This window comes from Rhinolophus hipposideros (assembly GCF_964194185.1).
Source record: "Rhinolophus hipposideros genome assembly, chromosome: 16".
Taxonomy (NCBI): domain Eukaryota; kingdom Metazoa; phylum Chordata; class Mammalia; order Chiroptera; family Rhinolophidae; genus Rhinolophus; species Rhinolophus hipposideros.
This window is the reverse complement of record NC_138062.1, coordinates 50822855-50846356: the sequence shown is the minus strand read 5'-3', so window position 1 is coordinate 50846356 and position 23502 is coordinate 50822855. Positions and strand designations below refer to the sequence as shown.

The 23502-nt window shown below is 51.2% G+C and overlaps 1 protein-coding gene across 4 annotated transcripts in view; it reads right to left on the bottom strand.

Moving 5' to 3' along the window:
- Window positions 1-23502, bottom strand: part of GATAD2A (GATA zinc finger domain containing 2A) — a 91823-nt gene that overhangs the window by 21779 nt on the left and 46542 nt on the right. For 3 of the 4 annotated variants that reach the window (XM_081076622.1, XM_081076619.1, XM_081076620.1), the window contains exon 3: window positions 10915-11183. In XM_081076622.1, the coding sequence (XP_080932748.1) occupies window positions 10915-11183 (269 nt within the window). The remainder of the gene's footprint in view (window positions 1-10914; window positions 11184-23502) is intronic. The other variant, XM_081076621.1, reaches the window with a different exon arrangement.

Below are 23502 nucleotides of genomic sequence, written 5' to 3'. Positions count from 1 at the left end.
CCCTGGGCTCCACCCAGGCTGAGGGCACCCACTCCCTTTCCTCCACAGGGCGCTGCACAGCCTGCCCTTCCCAGCCGGACGCCACACTGCTCCCACTACCATGGGCCTTTTCAGGCCCTGACTCTGCCCAAACAAATCCAATGGTTCCAGGGACGTGAAACCCTGAGCACCCCAATTTCAGGGCTGTTAGCTCCCTAGAAAGTGCCACCAGGACCTCTCTCACACTGCCCACGGACCTTCCAAGTGCTCCTGAAGGAGGGAAATGCTGCAAGCCTGGACCAGTCACGCTCCTTGGCAGGCCATTGTGTCAAAGCTGCTTCTGAGAGGAACACTGCAAACCCCCAGGTCTCAGACCCAAAACTGTAGAGTGTGGTTACATCACAACTATTTTTAAGATTAAGCTCTAAAAGTAAGTTGTCTGACGGCTTCGGACCCAAGGAAGGGGACACACAGCAACGGCTGGTATGTCTCCTATGGCTCCGCCCCTCAGACACCCCTGAACTCTTGTCCCACCTGTCCCAGGTGGGCCCCTTCACGGTGCTGCCACCAGGGCTGCCTTGGCCACAGGAAGCTCAGTCTCCAAAGGCAGCGAACCCCACCTGGCGATGTGTCACCTGCCCTCACCTGTTGTCCCTTATTCCTGGACATGCGTCAGTCCCACGGCTCCTTTCCATCAGCACAAAAACAAAACTCACTGGACAGCGCTGGGAGATTCGGAGGCTTGGGAAGGACCAGCCTCGCTTCAGAAGAGATGGGGGCGCCAAGGGGGGGCTTAACTGTCCTGGCCACATAGGGGTGAGTGGAATCGGGCTGCCAGACAACCTCCTTCTTTTTCCACCACCTGCCGTCCCCCCTCCCCCAAATTATAATTCACATGTTTGTCTTGAGGGAAAAACCTTGGAAATCTCTTGCAAACAAGCCAACTCTCCTTTTCCTCCAGAGCACTTCTGATAACTGAGAAAATGCTCCTCTCCTGGTGCGACCCCTGCTTGTCTTATCTGGGGTCACACACGCCCTTGGGCAGTCCTGGGCATTCACTCCTGTTTCCACCTGTTCTACACACAGGCCCCCTTCATCCCTCTCCTTCACCAGGTTAGGCGGTGGTGAGGGACGGGGTGCGGAGAGCCCTCAGCTCTAGCGCTCCAGCCACCCCCGCCTCCCGGCTGGGTTCTGGTTCTGGTCCAATTGCTCTCAACGAGGCAGAGAAATCAGCTGCAAGATAAAAAGCAGCATATATAAGAGGTTGGATAAAAAGTACAGTGAATGTTTAAATAAAAACATTATTACAGTAAAAGACACGTTGCCATTAATCCCCCTCAGAATACTTCCCCTCACTTCGGACACACTTGTCCCATCGGTCTTGCCACTTTCTGAAGCAGTTCTGGAAGTCCTCTTTCGTGAGTGTCTTTAGTTGTGCTGTCATGGCTGCCTCGATGTCCTCAATCGACTCAAAATGTTTACCTTTCATGGTTATTTTGACTTTGGGGGAGAACCAGAAGTCACACGGCGCCAGATCCAGTGAATGCGGTGGATGAGGACGCACCGTCATATTTTCACCTGACAGAAACTGCCGTACCAGGAGCAATGTGACACGGAGCGTTGTCATGACGGAGGATGAAAGACACTCACGAGAAAGGACTAACTGCTTCAGAAAGTGGCAAAAACGATAGGTTCAGTGTGTTCGAAGCAAGGAGATTTTGAGGGGGTTAACAGCAATTACTATAATAAATTTTTTTTTAATTTAAACATTCGCCCTATCTTTTGATCACACCGCGGAACAGCAGTTTTATCAGGCACAATGGAGGGCTGGCCAGACCCTCCCTCACGTATCCCCGCAAACGACCTGCAACAGCAGCCAAGGGCACCAATCACAGGGTGAAGAGCTTGTCAGTATGTGACAAACAAAGCACTAGCAGGAATATGTGCTGTGAGGAAGTATCGGACACCACACTGCAGAATTATACCAAATAATCTCAAAATATCTGCTTAACTCACATGTGTGGAGAGAAGAGCTCCTGACTGCCGAAGGCTGAGCACGACGGAGCTTACCTGATGACCATGCACAGAGGCCGTCACACAGGACACCCCAGAGGACTCGCACTGTCCAGTGGGACAGCATCCCCTCCCACCAGAGGAGAGAGCCACGAAGGCCACAGGGAGGTGGCGACACGGTGGAGCTCCTTACCTGTCACCAGGCTGGCTCACGCTGATGTCCAGTGTGAGCTGGGTCACTTTAGGAATGAGAACAGGGCACCCAGAGTCTGTCACCCTAATACCCCAAAATAACCTAATAACTTTTAGAAGTCCAGGTGAACCCCTCAAATTTCAATTATTTCAAACCTGGGATAAGACGTGGTCCATAATAAAAGGCAGGTGGACAGAGAAAGAACTGGGAGGAGGAGCCCCCAGGGAAGAGGAGAGGCAGAGAATGAGGAGATGGGGCGAAGCCCCCGAGGTTTGGAGGCAGCAGCTGAGGCAGGGAAGAAAGCACGGAACCAATTTCCAAAAGAACGTACCTCTCCGTTCCCACGTGCTGAACATGCAAAGAAACTCCAGCAGGCTAAGATTTCCAGTTGGAGCTGATGGAGCCACTCCCTGAGACTGCCCGGGCTCTCCTGGAAGTTGCCCAGCAGCAGACAGAGAATTAGGAGTGAAAGGCAAGAGCCAGCCCACAACAGGTGCTGGGGGGGGTGGGCTCCTAAGAGCCTCCCACAGAGCGCCGGAGCCCCACCCAAGGAGGTGATGGGCACACAGAAGGAACAGGCTTCTGGCTGCAGGACTTCCAAAGCTCACACCCCAAGCCGGGGGGTCAACCCGTGAGGCCGACTGCAGGAGAGCTGCAGTGAGCGCCACACCAGCCACACCCGTACCTACCCGGCTGTGTGAGAGCGGGAGCCCTTTCCTGAGCCATCAAGCCCACAGCTGTGTCACATTCACCCAACTCCCTCAAGAACGCACATTCCAGCAGACAGCTGGCTGGCGGGCCAGTCACAGCTGCAGTGGGGCATGGGCCTGAGAATAGGATGGGTGGGGGCTCAGGTCTGTACATGGCGAGCAAGGACCCGCCACCCACCACCAGGCAGGCAGCCAGTGCAGCTACGATCACCCTTCTGTCACCAAGGAGGAAAAACTGATGGTCACACAAGCAGGCCAGAAACTGGACCCAGACCTCTCTGGAGACCCGCTGGCTAAAATTTTAGACTGACACCACCAAGGAAGGATACGGTAGCCAGCCCCCATACATGCAAGAATAAAATGGCCTGGATATTTTGGGGAAAAAGCCTGGTAATTTCTTTACAACAACTCAACACACACCTACCCTATGACCCTGAAATTCAACTCGCAGGTATTTAGCAAGAGAAGTGAGGTCCAAGGTCCACAGGAAGACATCTGCAGGAATGATCACTGCAGCTATGCTCACCCGGCGGGGCTCTGTGGACAGGTGAGGGTGTAACTGTACACATCCACATGGGAGTCACTCAGGAAAAGGCTGCCACACACACACAAGGGTGAATCTCAAAGCACACGGAGCGAGAGAAGCCAGACTGCACTGAGGAAGGCTGACTCCATTTCGAGGAAGGCTGAGAAGATGCGATTCGTCTAGAGCGGCCGAGTGCACCAGAGAGGACAGGAATTGCATGGAGGGCTTGAGGGAACGTTCTGGGATGGTGACGAGGTTCTGCTTAAGGCTGTGGACTACACAGGTGGGTGCATGTGTGCCAACTGAACCAGCAAGGCTCACGTGGCATGCGCCGCCATCAGCTGTCAGGCTGGGCAGCCCCACTGTTTACTTTACCCTTCCCCTCCCAAGAAGCCGCTTGTAAAGTGTCACCCAAACGGCAAGAGCTCTGCTTATGACCCCTGGAGTCACTGTGGAAAAGTCTGGCAATGCAAACCTTTTCCTGCAGGCCCCATTCCTATACAGAAGGGCAGCCATATAGCCCCACTTTACAAACAGGTGGCTGCACTATCATGTTACTTTCAGATTCCTTTTTGCTTTGGAAGACTCGGGTCTGAAGGTGGGTGTGGGTGCTGCGCCCACACACACCCTGCTTACCCCTGCAGGCCACCAAGCCCTGTCTTAATTCCGACTGAAGAGCCAATGAGGTCCCTGGTGTGGAAGAGTTCGCTGGTTTTCATTCAGGTATGTCACCCCTTGCTATCCCTTGCTGAATGCCAAAATCTCAAAAAGGCAGACAGGACAGTGATTTTGTCATCGAGGACACCAGCTCAACAAAGGGGCTCTGCTGTGCGGGCCCAATAAAGAGCACTTTTAGTGCATGTTACAGGCCGTCAGCGCTTCCAAGTGCTTGACCAGGGAAGTGGAAAGCCAGAAACACTAAAGCCCACAGCAACGCTACCGCCTAATGCCAGCTCCCAGGAGGCCAAGGGCCCCTTGGTGGGGACAGGAGTCTCTCTCACCCACATCACAAAGGGGGGCAGCAAGCCCTTGGTTCCGAGTGAAGCCCCATCGCACAGCTAATGAGACACATGATGCAGGGGGGGAGGGGAGAGAGGAGAGAGACATACGGCTGCCTCAAGGCCACACACCCTAACGGAAGCCAGGGACAAGCAGTCACCAGGACACCTGTGCCACACTGAGGCCCACATGGCAGACTGTTAAGAAGTGGAAACAGGGCCCCTCGTCAGCCCCTGCCCTGCCTGTGCTTCCTCCCAGGTAAAATGAGGAAGTAGAGATGGTTTGCCCAGGCACCAGTGTCTTGCATCCCCCCAGAGCCATAATCCCTCAACAGCCTCCCCAAGACCTCTGCATGTTCTTTCGTAATATGGCACCCCAGAAAGGAGTGTGACCAGATCCTGTCCTATTACTTCTGTCCGAGGGGACCCACATAATGCCTGTCACGGAGCAGGCCTGGTCCTGGCCTGCCAACAATCCAAGGAGAGCTGGCACCTCAGAAAGAAAAGGGCACACAAATGTGTTTTCAGTGAAACATGGAGATGACTGTTCACGGAGCTCCCAGCCCACAGAGGCCCAGGATGATGAGGGACCCAGTCCTTCACTTTCAGGTGTAGAAGCTCTGGAGAAAAGCTCTGGAGCAAAAGAGTAAATGCTCCTCCATCCAAAATGGGGGGTAAAAAAAGCTGTCCTCACCTGTGTACGGCCCAATTACTTCTGAAGATAATCTGTGACACAGACTCTCCTCTACAGGAACGTGCAGGAGTAGAACCTGCTTGTCACAGACACAAAACAGAGAACGCAGCTTTCAAAGCCTGCTCCAGCCTCATCTAAAATGGTCCCAAAGTTGGGTGAGTGGGGGACAGGCAGCACGTGTCCATGACCTTTGGGTTGGCCTCATGAGACCAACAGGCTCACAACTTCCTCTGCGGAGTTTTGTTTTTTCGTGAGCGTACTAATGGATGCCAAAATGGAAACCAAACTGTTTTAACCTTTTTTTTTTAAATCCGTATTAAGGTATAATTTACATACCACAAAATTCATCCATTGTATGACCAGTAATTTTTAGTAAATTTACAGTAATTTTTAGTAAATTTAGAATTGTGCAACCATCACCACAATCCAATTTTAGAACTCTTCCATCACCCCGAAAGTGCCCATGACTGTTCATCATGCTCCTCCCGCCCCCTCCCCGCCCCCCCACCCCACCCCCACCCCCAGCCCAGGCAGCCACTGATTTCTCTCCATCTCTACACTGTTTGCTGTTTTGGACACTCCCTGGAGGTTAAATTCTACAACATGTAGCAGATCTCGGGGTCGGGTCTCCCTCCCTCGGCATGACGAGCCTGAGATTCTTCCATGTTGCAGCACCGTATCGATAGGTTTGTCCTTTTCCTTACTGTACGGACATAGTACAAGGATATGTAGATTGTTTCCACTTTTTAGGTATTAGGAATTGTGCTGCTATGAATGCCCATGTACCTGCCTTTGTATGGACAGACGTTTTCCTTTCTCTTGGGTACGTTCGTTGGATAGATTGCTGAGTCACAGGGAAAATTCATGTCAAACTTTGTAAGAAACTGTCAAACTGTTTATGCCATTTGACATTCCCACCGCGTATCTGGGTTCGTTTCTCCATATCCTTGCCAACAATTGTTACTGTCATCTTTTTTATCACAGCCATCCTAGAGACTTGTTTTATGGCCTAGTACATGGTCTACCCTGGAGAATGTTCCATGTGCTCGTGAGAAAATGTATTCTGCAGCCACCAGATGGAGTGTTCTATAGATGCCCATTAGCCAAATGAGTCGGCAGTGCTATTCAGGTCTTCTAGAACCTTACTGATCTTCTGTTTAGTAGACCATTCACATTTAATGCGGTTATTGATGTAATTGGATTTACATCTGTCATTTTGCTATTTGTTTTCTACAGGTCTTCCTTCTTGTTTGTTCCTTTGTTCCTCATTGACTGCCTTCTTTTGTGTTAAATATTTTAGTGTACCACTAAATTATTCTGTTGATTTGTTGATTTTTTAAGCTACATTTTAAAGTAATTTTTCTTTATAATTGCTCTAGGGATTACAATAAATATCTTACTAACTTATCACAACCTACTTCAGATTAACACTAACTTGATCCTGATAAAATGTAGAAACTTTACTCCAATATAGCTCCATTTCATTCCTCCTGTTTCGTACCCCATGTTATATTTACATATGTTATAAACATAATACACTGTATCTATGATCAATTTCCAGAGAGCTGAAATTGTTGTTTTGTCAATTCTGTCCAGTGTTACAGTCAATGTTGCGTCCTTTAAGTAAGAAGAAATGAGGGGGGCAGATCTTTTATATTAGTCCATGTCTTTACCATTTCCAGTGCTATTTATTCTTCCCTGTGAATCTAAGTTACCAAAATGTCATTTCCTTTTGGTCTTAAGAACTGGCAGGTCTGCAGCAACGAATTCTCTCAGTCTTCATCTGAAAATGTCTTTTTCGTCTTCATTTCTGGTGGACAGTTTTGCTGTGTATGGAATTCTGGGTTGACAGTTTTCTTCAGTTTATATTTTGTCATTCAACTCCCTTTTGGTTTCCACTGTCTCCGGTGACAAGACTGCTGTTATTGTATGAAAGCTCCCTTATACGGGAGGAGTCATTTTTCTCTTGCTACTTCCAAGATTTTCTCTTTTTCTTTGGCTTGCAACAGTTTGACTACGTACAGGTATGGAGCTCTCTGTATTTATGCCACTTGAGGTTTGTTGAGATTCTTGGATGAGCTTCTCCTCCAATGTATTTTTGGCCATTATTTCTTTAAATGGTTTTTGTGCGTGTGTTGCCCCAACCATGGCTGCAACCTTGGGCTAATAGAGCCACTGTCTCCCCTCACTTGCCTGTCTTCAAGACTGTCACTTCAATCCATAAGGCCACAGGCAAGGCTGCTGCCCACCACTCTAAACTGAGTGAGTCCCTCCTCACCCTTGCAGAGAAGCTGATGGTCCTCACAGCCTGCCCCAGCCAAGCAAAACCTTGCTACCAACAGAGCTCCGAAAGGTCATGGGAGGAGCCCCAGGCCAAAAGTCACAGATTCCCATTGTTCTCCCCAAAGTTCAGCAGTTTCTTAAACACCAACACTTCTCAGATTGTTGTATGCCTCTGGTGCATTTCCAGAGTGCTGAAATAGTTGATTTTTTGGGTCAATTCTGTCTTGCTTTATAGCTGTTTCTCTGGGGAAAGGATCTGACAATCTTTCCTCCTTCAATCATGGCTAGAAGCTGCCCTCCAGCCTTGCTTTATTTTGAAAATAACACACACACATATTGGGAGACTGAGTCAGAACTGCCAGAGATGGAGAGGGTGATTATGGAGAAGGGAGCTGACTCTCCCCCTTATCTGCTTCCGTACACTCCAAACTGCCCCAATGTAATTTAAAACACGTCGAATCTTGGTGATTTCAATTTGTCAGCCACTTTCTTAAAGAAAACGGAAATTTTCTCTGCTAGAAGCCAGCAGAAACTCCCTCTAGTCTTCAATACACCCAAATTGGGTTAGAGTAAGACAGCATGAAAGAAAAAGTGGCAGTTTTTAAAGAGCCAATTAGAAATTCTATGAAAAGAATATTATATAACAGTGAAAATGAATTACTATTGCTACACTCAACATGAGCAAAACCCACAAACATTATGTGGCATGAAAGCAAGCAAGGGCACAGAATGTAGAATTCCATATAATTAATGTGCAAAAATAGGAAAAATATGTGCTGTTCAAATCAAGACAACGGTTACCCTTAGAGGGTAGTGACAACAAGTGGGCAAGGGGGACCTCCAGAGTGCTAGCAACTTTCTGTTTCTTGGTGGAGCTACAGGATGTGTTCAGTTTGTGGAAAGTATCAAGTGGCACACATGTACTTTTTATTATCTATGCTATACTTCAATTAAAGAAATAGGAAATTCTCTTAGCATAATAACATGAAATTGGCATGCTAGTCTTACATGACTCAATGCACCTGAAGTCCAAGGGCGTCCACCGACCTAAACTGTGACTAGATACAGTGCCTTTTCATCTGCCCTAATTCACACCAACCTAGGAAACCGATGGAGCAACCGCACCACAGATCTGACCCTTGAACAACACGGGTTGAACTGTGGGTCCACTTATACACGGATTCTAAAAAATATACTGTTTCCAATCCATGAGTACAGAGGGCCGACTGTATGCCCTGATCTGCGTCACTTTATACAGCAGACTTGACTATTTTCGCAATTTCGGTATGGGGGGCGGTGTCCTAGAACCAATCCCCCATGGATATGGAGGAACAACTATGTTTTTAGGGAGTTAAAAGTTATACGCAGATTTTCAGCTGTGCAGGGGATTGGCACCCAACCCCCATTGTTCAAGGGTCAAGCACAGGTTTCCAAAGGACGTCCAGAGCCCAGCACTCTCAACGAAGATCCAAAGATGGCCCACTTTTAACATCAAATTGTGGCCAGTCGCTCCAGAACAAATTGCAGTTTTAGAGTGGCTCTGGGTTGGAACCGATCTTACGAGTCTGTCAAAACTCAAGACTGTACATCTTCAATGAACTAGACAGAACAATCTGTGTGGGCCTCAGGGAGACACGAGCTGTACACGTGACATTACATTCTGAGTGAAGCTTAAGACTAAGTGTTGTTGCTAATACTTCTTCCCCTCACCACATGCCGCGCACCCGGGCCGATTTCTGGGTGTACATCTGTCACCCATCAACCCATAACCAAGGCAGAGGTTATCGCCCACTTACAAATGAAGAAGCACAAGGGAAGATCACCTGCCCTCACCTGCCCGAGATCAGTCAGGGAGCGTGATTTCTGACCTCCACTCTGCCTGCTGGTCTCGTTCCAAAGCCAGGCTCGTCCCACATTCTCATAGTGCTTCGCGATGCCCTGGGTGTCTCCAGACCTGCAGGAGGACCCTGGCCTTGTGCCCAGGTTCATCTGTCCTCTACTCCCTTACATCCTTTATGTGTCGTAAGGCCCATCAACCTCAGAAACATCACATCATCTAAGTGCCATGGCCCTGGGTTGGAAGCCAAAGGGCCCAGGAGGGGAAATCGGGGACCACGAGGCCCCGAGGCCAAATGCAGCCCAGCCTTTGGTAACAGAAAGACATGTTTTGAGTTCCAGCTCTTTCAACACTTAAACTCGCCCTCACAATTCACCGGTCTGTCCTGCAGGGGAGCGCGGTGATTACAGGAAAAACTGTACACAAGCAGCCCAGGAAGAAAAGGGACCCAGCAGATCTCTACAAACACAAGCTCCTCCTTCTCCTCACCCATCTGAGACGTTGCTGAGGACCAAGGTAGAGAGAGAGAAAATGAGACACCGACTTCAATTTTATTTCTGGAACTTAAAGCCTCTCTGGCTTTAGAACAGGGGCTGCAAACAGCAAAACCAGACAAAAAAGGTTTTTCTGGGTAGCAAAACCGCAAAGCACACCCCCTCCACCCCCCAATTAAGATGCTTTCCTAGTCGGAGGGGGTTGGGTTTTCCGATTTATGTCGAGGTGGTTAAGAATTTTTAATACTGAAGAACTCCAGGCTAGGTAATCTCTGAAGTCCTTACGATACCAGCAGTCTGGGTTCCAAAATGGATTTAACACCAAGACTGCAGACTGGGCCCCTCTGGAAGAAGGTGAGGAGCCTCCAAGCTTCCCCAGCTCTGCACTCCTGCCGTCCACCCCGACCTGGGCAGATACAAGGGAGACGAGGGATGGCCACACCGGCATGCCCACAGTGGGACGTCCGGCTCATGTGACATCTGGGTGTGAACATTCTGGAGAGAACGGTCTCAACAGAGCCCTGAGGGGAGGGGTGACAGCAGGAGCAGAAGCTAGGCCTGAATTTCTCTTTATAGGGTGAAAAGGTTTCTGAGTGCAAACATAGGGTGGTACGATGAGTCTTATCTCTTTCATGCCTTTTCCTTGAGAGCTCATGAAAGCCAAGGATCAGGAAAGTTCCTCTTGAAATAATCAGTACCGACTAAGGAGAAATCAACAGAGCACGCCACAGAAGCCCAGAGCCGAGTGGCCCCTCTTCAGAGACACGCTGCCTTTGAGGAGCAAGGGCACATTTGAGAGGTACCCTGGGCTGGGCTCCTAACTCTGACTCCGCCAAGTGACCCAGGGAGGGCATAGCATCCCCCTGCCTTCCTGAGCCCCAGATCTGCAAAGCAGGAAGGCATGACCAAATGGAAAACTCAAGTTTTCTTACAAACCAAAAGCACCAAATTGGACAGACAGCATGTACGAGTTTAGCGAAGACCCGCTGCTGCTGGCAGGGGAGCTCACACAGGACACCGTCCCCGTCCTATGAGACCCACACCGCACGCCGCTCACTGACGTCCAGGCCCTAGGAGGGACGTCTCTCGGCCAGGAGGGCACAACAGTGCCAGGGCTGGAGGGAGGGGCAGCCTCAAGCTCACCTCCTCACCCCTGCCTGTCCCAGTTCCCAGCCCTTCCCACTCACCTGTGTGAGGTGCGCATGTCCACAGGCCCGTCACCTGCTGGCCCTTCACCTCTGCCCATGGCTGTCACCTCTGTCCCCTTCAGCAACGCTTGGGCTGGGCCTCCTCCTGGCTCAGGTGTCACTCTCATGTCTCCATCCGTGTTTAAATCTGAAGCCAATAATCCTCTCTCCATTTTTATTTTCTTGCTCTCCACATCCTCCTCCACTGGGTCCTGTTCAAGTGCTCGTTTCTGACTCCGTGTTCGGCATGCTTCTTCGGTCATTCTGAACTTTGAGGAAGCAGAAAACACGACATTTACACTGGGCACAACGGAGGGGCTACCTTCTTAGAAACTTCAGAGTGGCAGGCTGGAGGACTTTCCTCGCCCCGTAACAGTGGCAGAAGTAAGTACAACACAGGGCCTGTAAAATGTGCCCGGGACATTTCTCCTCAGCTCTGAGGACAGCTGGGACAGGAGCAGTGGGGTACCTGAAGAACTGAGACCTACGGACCGGGAAAGGAACGATGGAAGGTGGCCACTAATCAGAAACAAGGGGAATTCTCAGCGATCCAGACTCCGAGCAAACAGAGGAAAACTCTGACCTCCCTGCTGCTAGGATTCTGAACACCTGCACCGCACGGGGAGGCCTGGGATCCAGAAGGGGGACAGCCCTGCACCGCACCGCCTCGGACTGACCCTTCTCCCCTCCAGTGGGGGCGGCCTCCTCTCTCCCTGCTCACCTCAGGGTGGGTGAGGAGTAGGGGTCACATTTAACCCTTTGACTGCTGGGGAGGTGAACTTTTAGTGAGGTGAGGCCTGGCCCAGTACCTGCAGCACACACATATCTTGATTTACAGAAGAAAGAAAAGAAGAAAAAACAGCTGAGTCAGTTTTTGATCCCATGACATCACTGGGCTCCACATGACCCTTCCCAGGATTCAGTCTGAGAGACAAAGCACTTTCCAGAAAACTAGTCTGAACCGGTTCCAGACAACAAGCTGAAGCGTTAACCCTCACGGAGACAGAAGACAGGAGGGAGGACAGGCAGTGAAGTCTGCCTGCAGGGAGGCAGCAGGCATTCCACAGGAGTCTGGGACATGGGCACGTGCTCTTAAAGGGGCTGCTCCAAGCTGGGCCTCGATGTCCCGACAGGGCAGGACACTAGAAATGAGACGAAGAGTTTCCCGGAGGACAGCAAGGAATGTAGCTGCCAGGCTCTGACAGAACTCCCGAAGCGCCAGTTCTCAGGACAGTCAGCAGCCATGACCAGCAGCACAGGGAGGAGCACACCGTGAGAGCCCCTCCAAAGTCTCAATCCACACCTGTGGCGTGCTTACACTCGACGCCTCTGAGCTGTTTGCGGCCACGCAGGCAGGGCACCCAGCGCCTCAGTTTCCTCATCGGCAAACAGCCTGGGAGGTATGTGCTGGGCTGGGCAGACCCGGTCCCAGAGCCCACCCTCTAGGAGGCTGGGGCAGCACCAGCCACGGAGGAGACGCGTTCCTGAGCCGACCCCCTCGCAGCCTCCTTGAAGGAGGGCCCGCCGTGGACTCAGCCTGAAAGGAGGAAAGGACAGCGGCTTCTGCCCCCGGGTGCAGGAGGCAGCGCGGCCCTTCTGCACACCTGTTAGGCCAGCGTGGCACTGACATCCATCTGCTCCTACAGGCAGCCCAAAGCACTGAACTGAGGTCTCCCCATGGCCATGTCACCCCTGGGGTGCTCCCTAGCCAGAGTGATCGAGGGCGGGGCTAAGGGCGACGACTTGGCTTCCACCTGCCCCCAGCCTCTCCCTGGCACCCCAGCCGGGGCCTGCCATCGACCCTGCAGCGACTGCTCAGCACCAGCTGCTCCCATACAACCCCCCCACTCTGCTCTCGCCCAATCTCCGCAGCCCCTCAGCCAACTCCCTGTCATGTCCACGGCCCCAGTGAAGCGAGGGACGCTCCCATGTGCCTCTCAGACTAAAGTTCTACGGTTTCTGTCTTTCTCCAACATGCCTCGACCACCAACCCCGTCAGCCTGCTCACTGAGCCTGTGCATCTCGTCTCCCCGTGGGACTGCAGACAAGTCACTGCCCTGAGTGGCTGTCACTGTGGGAGGGGAGGGTCATCTCCTTTGGGCACAGCCTGAAACAGAAGCTCCTCAAACATTTAGGGATTTTGATGAGGAGTGATTCTGGGACCACCTTGGACGGCAGGTACGTGCACCCCCCAGGACGAGGGAGGAGTCGGTGTGGGTGGAAGATGAGGGGAGACCAGAATCTCAGGCAAGGACCCCCACTGGGGTCCGGAAAAATTCTGCCCCGGAGGGAGAAGCTCCCAGTCTGGCCTGGCGCCCATTGGGGGTGAAGGGGATCCAGGCAGATAGGGAGAACACACCCCCACGCACAATGCTGTGTCCCCCAATACTGCACTCAGAGCGCCCCATGCTTCTCCACTCAGCGTCTGCTCCAGCTCAGTGGGGTTCCCCACAGGTTAGGTCCCAGTATGTTCTCCATGAACCTCAGCTGAACCCCAGACCTGCGTGAAGTCCTTCTAACTGCCCACGGATAAGGAGGGGAGTCGATGACAAGATCACGGTGCACCAGGTGACCAGACCAGCGACGCGTGCCAAGTGGCCTCACTTCACTGTCATTGGTGGATGACAAGCAGTCTGTCACAAGGGTGAGAGCAGAGCCTCACCCCCACAGTGCCGCTCCTGCCAGTCCCTGCCAGCAGAGGGCCAGGGACTCCGCTGGCTCGTGCTGCTCAGATAGTGTCCGGGCAACTCACTGTGAAGCCCACGGGCTGGAACGATGCCAACCCTAGGCCCAGAACTGACGGCCTAGCCTATGCCTCTGGTGGGCCACTCTGGGTGAGGGGAACCTTCCGCACCCCTCCCCCACCACACAAAGGACAAGCCAGAGGGGGTGGGCCCGCCAGGGGTGATGGCACCTCCTCCACAGAGCTCTGGTTGCCTTAGCACCCACTGGGGCCTGCTGTGGCCAATCCCTTGGCACCTGGGGCATCGCTCCTGGGGAGGGCAGGGGCTGGTAAGCAGCACTCCTCCTCTCAGTGGGAAGGACCAGTGTCCCCAGCACCTCAGGGCTGGAGGCCACAGCCCTACAGGCACAGACCCAGAGATGGTGACAAAGTTTCAGAAAGAAACCAGCGTTGAGGAATAAAGTATGACTATGACCGACCGAGGATTTCTGCACAACGCAGGGAGGAAGTGCATTAGAAGACTTTCTAAAGAGCAGGTGAAAAGGCTGTCCCCGTTGGTAAATTCGGATCAGCTTCACCATTCCTGGCAAGTGAGGGGAGAATGGAGGGGAAGCTGTGACTGCAGAAGTTGCACCGCAGGCCTACTTGTTCAGGAAATGCAGGCCCACAGAGGGCCTCCCCCTCTCAGAAGGATCCTGTGCTGGCTGCTGCCTGAAGGCAGATCCAATCAGCAGCCCGCCCACTGTCAAGATGTGGCCACCAGGGTGCCAGGATGCCCGAGGCACACGCTGCGCCCCAGGGAGAAGGGCTGGAACCCCAGCAGCCTCAGCCCTAGGCCCTCCTCTCACTCTCCAAACAACCTGCTCTGACGCATCCTCCCATGGGTCCGGGCAGAAGGCAGACGGTAGGATGCACACCGTCCAGGGACGTCCCGGCCACACCAGCAGTGACACCAGCACAGCACACCCCCATCTCAGGACGATGGGGCCACCAAGTCCGAGGCAGAATGCTGACACAGGGCTTAGGGGCAGATGCAAATTTCAACTGCCCCTACCAAAAGCTGTTTTATTTGAGTAAAATGCCACCATCCAACTGGTCTAAGAACCTGGGGCATACAACTCCAAAGGGTGAATTACGCTGCAGCAGGAACCAGAATTTTTAAACAGGACTCAGGAGACCAACAGAAAGCAAGCAGCTCAGGTCAGGCACATAGGCCAGCAAAAAAGAGTAAACAGACACGAGTCACAGAACCACAACCCCGAGGCATTATCATTAATACTCTCTGGACGACCTCACTGTGACTAACGTACCAGCAGTACTACCAGGAGTAAGACTCCTGTCTCAGACATGAGGAAAGTGAGGCTTAGCAGTATGTGCTTGGAAGATGTGACAGAGCCATTATGCTGAAAGCAGACTTGGGATGCTTTTCCCAGAGGCCAGAGAAGAAAGGTCATGTCCAAAAAGGTGGGGGAAGAAAGGTGCTGGGTGTGGACTGACCTGCAGGGGAGCACAGGGAGGTCTGGGATACAATCCGTTCTACAGGATCACCTGGCTGATTTGGGGACAAACTGAGGGAATCTGTATCTTGCGCTCAGGATGGGAAGGGGATGGAGCAGTGGGGAGACATGACCAAATGCTGGATTGTACGTTAGACGACAGAGACATCACAACATGCCAACAGCTGAACGTGAGGCAGAAGAGGGTTGCTCTGTTTTGTTGGATTTTGCCTGAGCAACTAGAAAGAAAAAAGTGATTTTCTGAGAGGGGGAAGAGCAGACGTGGGGGAGGAAGGCTGAGAGTAGAGGTAATTTGGACATGCTGAACATGAGCCATCTACCAGACCCACACAGAGAGGCTGAGTGAGGAGTCTGCTAACAGGTGGAGGCCTGCGCCTGGGGCAGCCCCTGTCCTCAGAACGGCCTGGGGCACCCCTTCCTGCCAGGAAGGAAGGAGGGCTTGTGAAGCAGTGGTCACCAGGGTGGGTGACAATGAAGTCCAGATGCCACCTCACCAACTACTGGCCACACAGGCCCCACTGGGCAGGCAGCTCCACTGGGCCAGAGCACCCCTAAGAAGCCACACAGCACAGGTGGGTCTCTGCACCCCGGTGGTCCCAGGATTGGGGCTCTGTTCTTGCCTTCCAGAACAGACGTCACTCTGCTTGAGGCCTGAGCCACTTCCTGATGCCGATCTCTGAGCAACAGTGGCAGGGATGCGGTGGCTGTGTTTTGGAAGGAACTCACACCCAAAACCAGTTTTAAACGATCATCAAACCCCGTTTAAGGCTGAGTACAAGGGCTGCAGTCTAAGTTGGAAAACAGAAAAATAATCCGATAACCAGCCTGCCCCACCGGACACAGCAGAGAACAGAAGTGGGAATTCAGGGAGTGACTGGCCAGGGCAGCTTGTCACTCCGAGCCTCAATTTCCCCAAACATACCTTACAGATATGATATATGAAGAGACACAGAGTGACGTTAGAAATAACCTGAATGAGAAAATCAAGTTGCACAAACAGTGGTACCTCAGTTTTCTAACGTAATCCGTTCCAGAAGACCATTTGAGTTCTGAAACGTTCGAAAACCGAGGCGCGGTTTCCCGTAGAAAGTAATGCAAAATGGATTAATCCATTCCAGACCTTTAAAATCGAGTCCTAAAACAGCAATTTTGCATGAATTTTACTATCTAATGGTACCACAGATCCATAGAACGATACACAATGAAAGCAATAAACACAATATACTGTACTGTAAAAGCAATAATAAACACAATGGAAAAACAATATTGTAGGTGATAAAAATGAAAATGTAATTTTTTCTTACCTGCAAGGATGATAGTAATGGTTTGGATGGGGGGGTGGGTCCCCTTCAATAATCACAACAGGTGACTGTTGTTCAGGTGTTCTGTAGCCCGCTTCCAGAATCACTGTAGGTGACTCCTCTCCTGCCGTTCCTTCCCTTGATTTTTTTACACCACTGACACCTGGTTTATACTCTCTGGATCTTTTCCTCACTAAACATCTGTCAATTGACATTTGCTTTTTCTGATGTTTTAAAATTTGTCTAAAGGGGGACAATAGCATCATCACAGAAAGTGGTAGTGGCCTGACTTACAGCAGCTTTATCAGGGTGATATTTCTCAACAAAAATTTTCCCTTCGACCCATTTTGCACACATTTCTTTGATCAGTGCAGTAGAAACACTTTGTCTTCCCTCCTCCTCCGAAGACAGTTCCTCAGTAGCTGCCTGTTGCTGCTCCGTCAGAATGTTTTGAAGTTCTCCTGTGCTGAGTTCAGTCCTGTGGTGCTCCACTGGCTCCTCCACACCATCCCTGCTCACTTCCAAGCCCGCGGACTTTCCCAGAGACATAACATCCTCAACAATAGCGTCCTCTTCAACATCCTCAAACACACGTTCAGGGACAGTGTCCGGCCACAGTTTCTTCCATGCTGACTTCATTGTTCTATGAGACACATCCCTCCATGCTTTGTCTATGAGATGTAAGCAATGTAGGATATTGAAATGATTCTTCCAGAACTCTCTGAGGGTTAGCTCTGTGTCTGAGGTCACCTCCAAGCACCTTTGGAACAGTGCTTTGGTGTAAAACTTCTTAAAATTAGACATGACCTGCTGGCCCATGGGCTGGATGAGAGGGGTCATGTTGGGGGGCAAAAACTTTACGATGATAAAACTGAACTCTTCCATCAACTCGTTCTCCAAGCCTGGGGGGTGAGCAGCAACATTCTCCATAACAAGCAGGCACTTCATTGGAAGGACAAGAAGACTTTTTGTCTCGGAGGTATTTTTTTACACTTGGCCCGAACACTTCATGAACCCACTCAATAAAAAATGGCCTGGTTACCCAAGCTTTGCTGTTTGCCCTCCACATCACACGCAATTTGCTTTTTATGACATTGTTTTTCTTAAATACCCTGGGGTTCTCAGAATGGTAGACTAGCAAAGGCTTCAACTTAAAATCCCCACTTGCATTCCCACAAAACAAAAGGGTTAGCCTGTCTTTCATGGGCTTGTGTGGTGACAATGACTTCTCCTCCTTTGTCAGGTAGGTCCTCTTTGGCAATTTCTTCCAAAAGAGGCCTGTCTCGTCACAGTTGAAAACTTGTTGGGGAAGGAAACCCTCTGCCTCTAGATACTCTTTAATTCCAAAACAAACTGGTCGGCGTCTTCTTTGTTGGCACCGGCAGCTTCACCACGTCTCACCACATGGTGTAGGCCACTTCTCCTCTTCAACTTTTCAACCACCCTCTACTTGCCTTGAAAATATCACTCTCAGCACTTGTTCCCGGAGTGTTTTTGATGAGGTCAGCATGCAAATGTAAAGCTTTTTCACAAATTTTGCTCTCAGAAATGCTGTCACCGGCCAACTGTTTTTCATTTATCCACATGAAAAGCAATTTCTCCACTTCTTCCATTGTCTGCGTTCTTTGTCTTGTAAGTGTTTTAACACCTCTTGCGACATTGGATCCTTTAATGGCTTTATTTTTTAAGATGGTACAAATTGTAGATTTGGCAATACCGAACTGCGTTGCCAGATCACACACACGGACACCACTTTCATGTTTGGAAATAATTTCCTTCTTCACCTCTATTGTTGTTCTGTTAATGATTCTCTTGGCTTTGCAGCTTTTATCCATTTCTCACAGCAAGGGGTGACTGGCAGAGGGCTCCTGAGAGGACGTGAACACAGACTGCACACAGTCACAAACACAAATTGGCTGCAAGAGTGCTCCCGAGATGAGATGAGCACGGATTGATCGCACAGTCACCAAACAAGCCCAAATACCACCTCCGTGTTGCGCGGGTGCTCAGGACTCAACAGCCGACAACTAGGCCTCAGGATCTTGCACTCAGCAGGAGCCACGTGACATGTTCGACCTCTGAGGTGTGTTCGAAAACCGAAGCACTTACTTCCGGGTTTACGGCGTTTGTAAACCGAAATGTTCGTCAACAGAGACGTTCGAAAACCGAGGCACTACTGTAGTGTAATACCATTCACATGGTTTAAAAGTACCTTTACAGAAACAAAATACTGACAGTTGACTAAAATTGAAACTGAAAGAGGGCTAAAATCCACAGCACTCATCTCTGAAGAGTGAACGGTTAAGAAACTTTCACTTTCTGTATTCAATTATTTCTCATAACAGTGACTACGTATCGCCTTCCATTCAAAGAAATTAAAGATACAAAGTAAAGCTAGATCAAATAACACCGCCACCTCCGGAGGCTGAGAACTGAAAGGCCCGCGTTAGCAGTGAGGAGGGAGGTGCGCCCACCCCAGCCCTCGGCCAGCACGGCGCTGGTGATGCCCGGAGGACACACGGTCGGCTCCTCAAACAGGCGGAACCAAGAGGAACCAAGAACACAAGAGGAACACGAAACCTCAGGGGGCTGAGAGGGAACCCTGCTGCTCCTTTTCCACTTCTTACTGGCAAATGTCCCCGTAGCGTACAAGTCCACTTTGTCCGTCACTTACTACCACGCCTCTCAAGCTCCACACAATACGCCCAATCCCCTCAGCTCATCACTCAGCCCACCGTCTACCTGGGCTACTAGCTGTCCCGAGCCGGTGTTCAGTGTGGGCTCCTCTGACAGCGCCCATGTCCTGCACGGCGCTGACCAAACGGCCCACAGCGGCAGCAACCCGCGCCCCCCCCCCCCCCGCCCCAATCAACGGCTTCATCCCTCCTCTTGGATCAATGGTAAACTCTTCCTGGCACAAACTTCTTTTTCCCATTCATCTTCATTTCCAACGTGGAGCAAACACTATGGGTTTAGTACGCGCTACTGAGTTAAACCTACAGTTCTATAAATTAGTCTCATGAAATGTATGATTCCTGGGGTTGCCCTAAGGGGCAAAATGGAGCGAACAGGTTGAGTGCTTTCATTGAAGACTCCTGCATTCTGAGAGGTTATCACTTCGTGAGGGGTGTAAATGTCTAACTATTACATTGTTTTGTACACCTGAAACTAAAACAAAATAAAATAAAATAAACAAGCTCCTCGTGACAACAAAAATAAAAAACTCCTGCATTCTGACTTTCTGGAAGGTACTGAGATGGAGCTCCACAGACTGATGCCTAGGTGGGAACAGGAATTCGGGGAGACAGTCCAGGCAGGGGAACAGCATGGGCTGAACCGCTGAACAGAGAGGGTCTCAGGCAGAAGAAGGAAGCCACAGCAAGGTTTACTCAAAAAGAGAAATCTTACCTACATGCAAACTGCCTGAAGCCAGGTTCTTAACCCTTAGTGGTCTGAACACTTCCGACACTCCAGAGACACAGGCATCTTCTCTCCTGTACACACACCATCAGGAGGGCCCCAGGCCCCGCCACCTGACTGGGAGCTCCCTGGGCCTTCAAAAACACAAACTGAGAAGACGTTGGGGAGATTCTCCCTGCAGCAGTCCTGGGGTGTGGGGGGCACACCAACACTCGCTGGGGGTGTCACTCATCCAGAGCCTCTGCTGTTGACAACGGGATGGGCATGCCACGCCGTGAGGTGGGGAAATCCAAGTCTAGGTGGGCCAAGGTTCTGAGCCGAGAGCCCAGGTCCCTACTCCTTTCTACCTGGCACTTTCATAAGCTGCCCACCATGGACCATTCTACTATACGATCTAAAGACCTTTAGTAATTATACTTAGGTGGTTTGTTTTCATCTGGAGTGACAAGGACACGGTGGGGCTAAGACGTACACACCAGTGAGGAGGCTGGAACCGCCATCCTCAAATGCCTGTACGGCAGCCACACCTGACAGAATTAAGGTTTGCCCTGCCCAGGGCCAGGCCACAGAAAACCCCGCAGCCCCCACCCTCGGATGTTGTCACCACCCACCAGGTAACAGGCAGAAGGGCGTCAGCATCAATGTTCCTGCTGTGTCCCTAGTCCTAGAAGACTACTAGCCACACAGAAGGTGCACAGTAAACATCTGATGAATGAACAAATGTAGGTTTTACAAAGAGGAGCTTGGGAAGGGGGGTGTTGGACCAGATACCTCAGGCCCCATTTTTGACACTGGGATCCTCAGATCCTGATCCACGTTGATTGTCCCTCTGTTAAGAGAAATGTGGGCTCTTCTAACTTCATTTACTCCACATGGATCACCTCAGATCCTCACAACCATCTGCAAGGTGAGTGCTACCATCAGCCGCATTTTACAGGTGGGAAAACTGAGGAAGGCGGCGGTCACACAGTGAGTGGGTGGGATGGTGCTGGGTACTAAAGGCCATGCTCTGCCAGGCAGTATCTATTGAAACACCACATCAACAAGGCAGAATCAGACTTGAGGCTTCCAAAGGACACTGCGAGCTCCTTGAGAGGGGGAGTGGGCTTGACTTCTCACCGCACAGGTGAGATGACACAGGAAGTGATTACAGCTTCATGGAGTGGCATGAGTTTGTTTTCAAAGCACAGTCAGTTCTGCTGGAGCACAACAGATATATTTCTAAAAATTACCACATGTTGCAAAACCATGCAATAGAAACAGAGAGCTCCTGGGAACAGTGGGGTTAGTTGCACAGCACCCCAAAACTCTATCAGTCACATAAAAAAAGACAGGAACGTGGTTTTAAAAAGGCAGCATGTTCAATAGCCAAGAACTACACAAATGCTCCCTGAAGCCTGACCCCTCCCCGGGGAAGACCTGTTAGGTGCTGTGGCTGTGGGTGGGCTGCAGTTTCTGAGGCCCTGTGATTAGCTGGTAGGAGTCCGGCTGACTCCAGAAGGGGATGGGCGTGGCCTGAGAGGGGTCACGGTGTGCGCGCTGATTCTGTGTACAGCAGGTGATACTCTGGCTGGGAGCAGTCTTCTGCATTCACCCGGTACAGCAGTCAGCCAACCTTTTCTCAAAGTGACACTAAATATTTTCAGCTCCATGGGCCCCTCGGTCTTGGTCCCGATTACTCAGCTCTACAGCTGTGACAGTATGTCCTCAAATGAGTATAGCTGTGTCCCAGTCAAATTTTATTTACCAAAACAGGTCACCAGCTAATCCAGCATTTCTCCTGGACAAAACAGCACATAACCAAACAGCACAAAACCAAATTGTGTATTATGCTCCAACTAGGCCCTAATATATCAATGGTGTTGGAATAAATCTACTTTTCCAAAACAAACATTACAGCAGAACTGACTACAGAGAAAAGTAAGTTTCAAAAAAAAAAAAAAAAACAGACTTAAACATGTAAATTCAATGTGAGCCCAGGACTCAAAGTTAACCCTTTTGACAAGTCAGAAGAAATCTAGTTTCACACAGAGCCAAGAGCCCAGATGACTGCAGGGTCAGTCAGTCTCACTACACGGGTCTTTACACCGTCCTAAAAGCCCCACACGCTCAAGATAAATAGTCTCCTCCTAGAAGGAAATTATGTGCTATGAACTCAATTACTGCACATGAAACTTTAACCCAGTTACAGAAACAAGCAGTTCCTCAGCACACGAGCCTGAGCATCAGATCCAAGCGCCAAGGAGAAACCCAGGGGCTGAGAAGAACCTGATGGGCAGGGCAGCCAGCAGGGGGGCTGAGGGGAAACCCCACTAAGGAGGGATGTTTGAGCTGGGATGGAAAGTGTGAACAGCTATGGACTGAGTCACTGCAGACCTGGGGGCCGCTGGAGATGCCCTGGAGCAGGAGGGAGCCACAGGACCTGCTTCTCCAGGTAACCAGGACTCACCTTTGCCCTGGAGGGCTGGGTAGAGAGGCATCATCTGTACCAGGGAAACCCTGAAAAGGGCGCTTTACCTGGTTTGAAAGGGGGGGCCCTCCAGGAAGACCCAGGTCCACACCACACTGCCCCCGACTGCCCCACTCCAGGGCAGGCGAGCAGCGCCATCATCGCCCCACATCCTGGGTCCTGTCCGGCAGGTGGATCAAGATCTCTGAACAACCACGATTTGCACCCGCTCTGCCCGGGGCTGCAGCTCCACAGCCCAGCCCAGGGACGCAGGGAAGCCTTGGAGACCTAAGGCTCAGCCTCCACCGGTCGGTACCTCGATCCTTCAATTCTGCTGACCTTTAACTCTGTGAACACTGGGCCTGACTGTTGGGCGCGTCCCTTCACTCCCAACCTGGTGGTGTCCTGTCCATCACTCACTGGAGCTCCCTGGGCTTCGAGACTCAATGAAGGGTTCCTGAGCCTTCTGCCTGCACTAAAAGAGGCCAACGCAGCCTGCCAGGTGGGCAGCCACTTGACAAAAATGAGACAGGTCCTGCTATGGGGCTCTTCTCAAGGCTTCTCATGAGGTGGGCAATTTCACTGTCAGCCTTCGAGGGCCACGGTTCCGGGGTGACTGAGGGCAGTGCAAAGAGAGGGAAAGGGACAAGGAAAGCAGTGCCCAGACTTGCCTTCCATCTGACCCCACTCGATGGACACCCTATCGGCAGAAGACGAATGCAGGAGACAGACACCTCCCCACTCCCCAAAGTGCTGCACGCAAGGCTAGGTGCACACCAAGCACCACACCCACGCGCGTGCGGCCACACCCACGCATGCTCGCACATGCACACCGTACCCACTTACACATGCACAGTTTTCATCCCTTCCTCCCACTTCTGAATCCTCTCTGAATCTCTCAGAAAAGGTCTTTTTTCTTTAACCTGAGCAAAGAACAGCAGTTCTTATGGGTGATCGTGTCCGCTCAGCTCCTAACCCTGTCGCAAGGAGGACTAAAACCATGAAGTACGAAATGAGATTAGAGATACAGGGACCAGGACCACCAACCCCGAAAGCGCGGAGGAGCCCAGAGCCCTGCAGAGCCCCGCGGGGATCCCCGCACACGCCCACCATTTCAACCCACACTCCCTCGAGCCCCGACTGAGCTCCTTCGCACCCGGCTGGAACAGCAGAAATTTTCAAATCACTAGCACTGCAACCACACTCCTGTCTACGATT